The sequence below is a fragment of the Eublepharis macularius genome, chromosome 2 (assembly GCF_028583425.1).
Source record: "Eublepharis macularius isolate TG4126 chromosome 2, MPM_Emac_v1.0, whole genome shotgun sequence".
In the NCBI taxonomy this organism is placed as follows: domain Eukaryota; kingdom Metazoa; phylum Chordata; class Lepidosauria; order Squamata; family Eublepharidae; genus Eublepharis; species Eublepharis macularius.
In genome coordinates, this window is record NC_072791.1 from 168,389,627 (window position 1) to 168,396,138 (window position 6,512).

At 40.7% G+C, this 6,512-nt stretch overlaps 1 protein-coding gene across 1 annotated transcript in view; it reads left to right on the forward strand.

The window, feature by feature from the left end:
• The window catches only part of LOC129325304 (glycerol-3-phosphate dehydrogenase [NAD(+)], cytoplasmic-like), a 35,324-nt gene extending 31,042 nt beyond the window's left edge, over positions 1-4,282 (forward strand). The window contains exon 8 of the mRNA XM_054972974.1: positions 1,393-4,282. Within this exon, the coding sequence (XP_054828949.1) occupies positions 1,393-1,489 (97 nt within the window). The 3' untranslated portion in view covers positions 1,490-4,282. The remainder of the gene's footprint in view (positions 1-1,392) is intronic.
• The last annotated feature ends 2,230 nt before the right edge of the window (positions 4,283-6,512 follow it).

Consider the following 6,512-nt stretch of genomic DNA (forward strand, 5'->3'; position numbering starts at 1 on the left):
TCCATTTCTGAAGGTTTTGTTTGGTTCTCAAATTCTCATGAAAGTTACAAAATATTATAGTACAACGAGGAAAACTGATGATCTGAATCCAGTCTTAAAAGGAGCTACCATCTGGGCTCGAGGGAAGATGCCATTCCTGTAATTCTATCATAAAACCCAATGATTCTGTGAATTCTGTTGGTGGTATCAGTTTTCCAGCCAGCCCCATGCCAGTGTAATAAGCTCCTGATTTGTGCAGTCTCTGCCTTTCATTTCCAGAGAAACCGAAGCCGTTACTACCTCAAAACAAAAGCAATGTCATACTTTTTATTAGTAGAGTTAACAACCTCCAGGTGGGACCTGGAGTTTTTGTAGAATTACAATTGACCCTTCAGACTATGAAGAGACATTCTCCAGCAGGAAGTGGCATCTTAAGAAGGTGGATCCTGTGATATCGTATCCCTGCTGCACTCTGTCCCCTCTCTGAAATCTGCCCTTCCCAGATATCAAATACAAAACTCCAGCTGAAGTTGGCAACTCTATTTATCACAGCAAACTTCAATATCAGAGAACAGTTCTCTAGAATTCTTCATCAGGCTGGATTTTAAAACCAAAAGAGGAGGGGAAGAGAAAAATGTTTCAGGCCATGACCTTGAGGCCTTGTCTTATAAGTATCCTGAGTGAAATGCTGAGTAGGCATGCATATTTAAAATGGTTGCACCCTTGGCTTTTTGGGCAGAAGCACAAAACAAATGCATCAGAACAGAAGCGCAAAACAGAAGGTTTTAAAAAGCAGCAGTTAATCAATTGTCTTTGGAAGATCTGTTGGGACGCAGATCTCTTAGAAGGCTGAGAGCAGAGGAAGAACATGGTAGTCATTACATTAACAAGACTGGAGATTAATTTGAGTTGATGCCAGTACTAGAAATTTTCATAGTGTATGATGATAGCGCATAATGGTGCAGGTGGAATTGTTAGGGAATCCAGATGCAGAAGACCAGCTTGGTTCCTGGGTTGTTACAAGCTGTCTAAAAATGTCATTTTCAGCAGGTAAAGCTTGCTACCAGTACTGCAGAGATGAGATGTTAGGTTTGGTTCCCATTTGCTGTGTGTTACTTATAAAGGGTTTGGGGTGGGGGGTGGGAAATCTGGGCTTTATCCACAGTGCTGGATGAGCAGTATAAAACAACTCTCCTTTGTTTGCAGTCAGAAGCTATTGTAAGGGGAGGAGTGGGCCATTTGCCCCCCATAGGTACTAAATCCCGCAACCAGGGTTTATAGATCACACCCTGGTAGCAGTATGTCGCCTAAGTTAGGAATTACTGCTCCATTCATACTGGACATGGGAACAAATTTTGCATGGCTTTGGGTATATTGACCGAACATTTACTTCAGGAATGGCATTTCTCCTAGGTTTCCGTTATTTGTCAGTGTCTACCAGATCTGCTATGAGGGAAAATCTGTCAAAGATTTCATCACTTGTCTGCAGAATCATCCAGAACATGTGTAAGGCACTGTAGCTCATCCTTCCAGGCATCCCCTCTGCAAGGCTCCTGTCATCTTGATCGTGATGAATTAAAGCACGCAAGGCAAGAGAATTTGTAGCTAACGTTTATTACCTTTACACAAGTCACCACAAAAACTGTTTTTATATCTGCCTCCCTTAGGCATGAAGCCTTTTGAGCCCATATACATTCATGGCAGATATGCAGGAGGCATATATGACATTCTACAGCCTTCTGAAGTGGTATATTTAATCGCTGAACTGCTCTTAGAGGCTACTCATTTCTTAAGGTTCAATCAACCACTATGGTACTTGAAGTCTGCAACCAAAACTGATTAGCTGGGTTAGTTCAGACCAGTATGCAAAATTCAATCCATCCCTCTTGACTTCTTGGTTTCTTTGTAATTGTCCCATTGCCACACCATAGAACTATAAGCCACAACTCTTCAAGTTACAGCAACCCAACCAGGTCTCCAACCCATGTTTCCTTTGACTATCTTCTTTTTTTGCCAGTACTGCTCTCCTGCCTCATATGAGGTTTTGCCACATTCCTGTTTTTTCTTATTTGCTTCCTTTTTTCAGTTACATGACTCTAATGCCTGTTCTTTCCTTATTTCTTCAATAACTGTTCATTGTGGATATTTCCATGTGCGTTATTATTCCCCAAGTTCGATGCTCTTCGCAAGTCAATTTCTTTCCTTGTTTCCCACAACAATGTGGTGCAATTTCCAAGGTTTCCCCAACTTTTCTCCAAAGGATTTGGAAAGATAAAAGCAAAGCCTAGGTGGCTATTGTGTAGGTGGGAAAGTTTGGGTGTTCCTCACCCCCCGTACCCATTTTCACCACAATAGTCACTTTTCCCCATCGCAGTGTCTTTATATGTATATCAGGTTTCCTGAATTCTCAATTTTTATTTTTAAAAAAAGTCTATAGCCCCTTTTATTGCAGAGATGTAAGAAAAAGTGCATATCTCTACAAGGCAAGGGGCTAGAAACTTGCCTAGGCAGCAAATTCTTGTCTAAAAATTCAATATACTTTGTATACAATTGTAGCTATCCTACAAATAGTGTCTTTTTGAATTTTCAGCATACTAAGATTTCCAGCTTTAACATATGTGCTAAAAGTAGGTGTATATACTCGTACATACTGCAGGTATACAAGAACTCAAGGATACATTTATATCCTCTGTTCATTCTGTACACTTCACTGAAATTTATGGGAGTTCCTTGTAACCTCATATGGTAGCCAAGGTGCTAATTTTACAAGTTTGAGGAAACTCTTTGAATTGTTCTTAAATAAAAATGTTCACATTACATTTGTAAAAGCTCTGTAAATGACAAGATTCACAAGTTTTGCTTTCTGCTGAGGAATATATAGTATAACCCACAAACCACTTAGTCTACCACATTTGCATTTAAGAATTCTGAGTGCGTGTGCATACAGTATTTCAGCCAGTAAAAGGGATATGGCTGATTTAAGAGGTTTCCGGTTCATGAACTTATACTACTCAATGAATGCAGTTGTTGGAGTGTTTTGCTAGGATCGAGACCCAGATTCTTACTTGCACTCTGCCATGGAAACCAGGTGACCTTTGGCCAGTCACTCTCTCAGTGTCTAATCCTACCTCAGAGTGTTGTTGCGAAGATAAAACGGAGGGGAGAATGATGTTGTAAGCCACATTGGCGTCCCATTGGGACAAAAAGTGAGGTATAAATACCTAAAAAACAAAAATTTACATTGCAGAAGTAATAGCTTGAGCTTAATGCTAAATGGACTAGCATATGTGACAAATGATAGGGGCATAACAGAGGTACTCCAGCATACCATTCAAAAGTGACATTGCCCATGATGCTGCCTTATACTGAATCAAACCATTTGCCCATCAAGGTCAGCAATTTCTACTCAGCCTAACAGCAGCTCTCCAGGGTGTCAGGCAGAGTTCTTTCACATCCCCTCACACTTCGATGTGCCAGAGATTGAACCTAGGATCTTTTGCATGCCAGACAGATGCTTTACCGCTAAGACATGGCCCTTCCCCTTATGATAGTGATGCCAACAAATATTCTTTCAAATGTCTATACACCTGAATGAAAAGTGTAAATCTATGAAGGGGTTAAAAAGAACATGTGGAAGCTTAAGTCAAATGAGACTGAAGTGAAACCGGTGAGTAAGGCTGGACCCTTGGAGAAAGCTGTGCCGCCTACTCGTTATTCTTGTTTGACTCAGTGGTACTGTTGGACCTGGCTCTTTGACAGCAGGTTGGGGGCAGTAGCAACAAGTGCCTTCATTCAGTTCCATCTAGTTCAGAAGTTGGCTCCCTTCCTGGACCCAGCTGTTCTAGTCCCACCTATCACTGCAACAATAGCCTCAATACTGGATTATTGTAATACATGATACAGTACTACCCTTGCAGGCAAATGCAAGATGTGGCAGCCTATGTATGAGCTGGCAGCTGTGCATGTATTGGGCCCATTTTGGAAAAAGAAAATTTGCTGTCAGTACACTGAACAACCAGTAGCTTTTAAAGCCGTTTGTGATCTTAGGGCCCACGTACTGCAGGACCGCCTCTCCCAGTATTAATTTCTGTAGCAGCTTCATTCCTTAGACCAAAGTCCATTGGTTATCCCATTGTCAGGCCAGGCGCTGCTAGAATGACAGCAGTCTTTCTCTCTGGCTGCTTATCATTTGTTGAATGGTCTTCCTGAGGATGTTAAAAGAGAACCCCACTTTAAGATTCTGCAGGGTGGAATTATTCAGGATATTGACACCCAAATATTTCCAAAGTCTTGCATAGCTGTAACTAGCTGATACTGTTTCAGATTATTTATTTTTATTTGTTTATATCAGCATTGTAACCACTTTTACTCCAGTTGTGGAGAAAGGTGGGTTAAGAATGTTATCAACAAATCAATAATAAAAATGTGAAGCTTGATAGGGGAGAAAGACTTGTGACATTTTAAAGCCAAGGCAAACTTCCTGAAAACCACTACAATGCTGTATAATCATTGTACTAGAGCACAGTCTCGAATATACTTGTTTATATAACTGTACATTTGCTTTACTCAAATATAAAAACAGTTCTACACATTTAATATATAAACTATATTCTTTGGTAAACAGATTTTCTTTAAAGAAAAAGGAGTAAGATATGCTTCCAAACAATGTTCTTTAATAGATACAATAATTCTCCATTAGTTCATACTAGAACATCTTACATACTTAAAAATATTCCCATTGCATATGTAGTGACTACATATGTAACCTGGCCCTCAGATCTGCTCACAAAAAGCAGTTCTGTATTTACATTCTGTATGAACAGCATGATACAAATACTTCGAACTTATTTTCAGTGACTACTCATTTCTATCTGCAAAGTAAATTTTACATATAAAAGTTGACATTTGTACTACAAAGGGATAGACTGCACATACACAGCAAATGGAAATGTACAAGCTAGTTCAAACATGGTTCTAGCTCCCACGGAGTCATTTATGTATCTGCATATATCCATTCAGGCCATTTTGATACAATCCGCTTAAGAGACTCTGGAGAGTCTTTCATTATGCTAGAGTCCAGTCAGACAGCCCAGTGTTCACATACAATGGGCAAAGTTACTATCTTTGGCCCATCTAAGCAAAAGCAGAAGACACAGTATTTCCCCCCATTTTTTATAATGGTCACCTATATTATATCTAGCTACATGAAATACAGAAGCAAATAAGCCTTAATTAAATATATTTAGAGTCTTGCTCCAACATTCTCCCAAGAGTACGAAAAGCCAGGAGACTTAAAGAGCCACCAGTGGCTTACAGAAATTGTACAGTGAAGCATGATCAAAACTTTCAAGCTTTTACTTTAAGGACACCTGTACTGTAAACTAGGATCCAATGGAATCTCTCATATTTAGATTTTAAAAATAAGCAGCTTTATAGATAATTTTGTTCAACATTTAATTTCTTCCCTCCAAAGGAAGTTTAAAAATTTTTCAGAGGCTACCATGTAGACCAAAGGGTAGGCAAAGGTTTGCATCTATCTCAACCAAGTCTTTTCACCAAGAAATACTCCTCTGTTTTTAGAACAACTGGTCTGCAGGAAACTCAGGAGCGGACTGTGAAGTTAAAATGGCCTTGGAGCTAAGCTAAGCAGCTGCTGAGGTACTATAGGCCAGTGCAGCCAGGCCCACTTAGCTCAGCAGGACCAACAATAAACATTAGCTCACCTCTTGCTTCCCCCCACAAACTGGCAGCAGCAAAGGAGGAAATAATTGGTGAACTAACACACATTACAACTGCTGATGAAAAGTCTGAACCCAAGTGGCTCCCTGAGGCATTGACAGAGTTGCTGGGGCTTAGCTCTGCTTGCTCCAGGCCACCTGTCTCTCCCCCCCCCCGCCCCAATTTCCCTATAAGTGGCCATTCCACCCCTGAGGCAAACTGACACGTGGACTATGATGGTCTCAAAAAAACACCTTGACAGGCTAGATGCACCCATAGCAGAAGTATGGATGTACTTATCAAAGAAGAAAAACAAAGGGGAAACATTATCTATTTAGAGGAATAACAATGTAGGATGCAAGTGCAACAAGAAAATATCACAACCAAAGCAGCCACCCACGGGGTAGCAAAAAATATTCACATTTTTTAAAAGATTGCAGTAACTCTTCTGATGTCAGGGAGTCATCAATAAATATCAGGGCTTTTTTCTCGGGAAAGAGGTCGGGGAACTCTCACCCGGGGCAACTCCTGGCAGGAGAAAGGAAGGGAGGGAGAAAGGAAGGGAGGGAAGGGAGGGAAGGAAGAAGGGCGGGAGGAAGGGAAACAAAGAAGGAAAGGGGAAGGAAGGAAAGAGAAAGGAAGGAAGGGAAAGAAGGAAAGAAAGGGAGGGAGGGAAAGAAAGACATGGAAATACGGAAAGAGAAAGGGAGGAAGGAAGGAAAGAAGGAAAGAGAAAAGGAGGGAGGAAAGACATGGAAAGAAGGAGAGAGAGAGAAAAAGAAAAAGAAGGAAAGACATGGAAAGGAAAGAGGGAG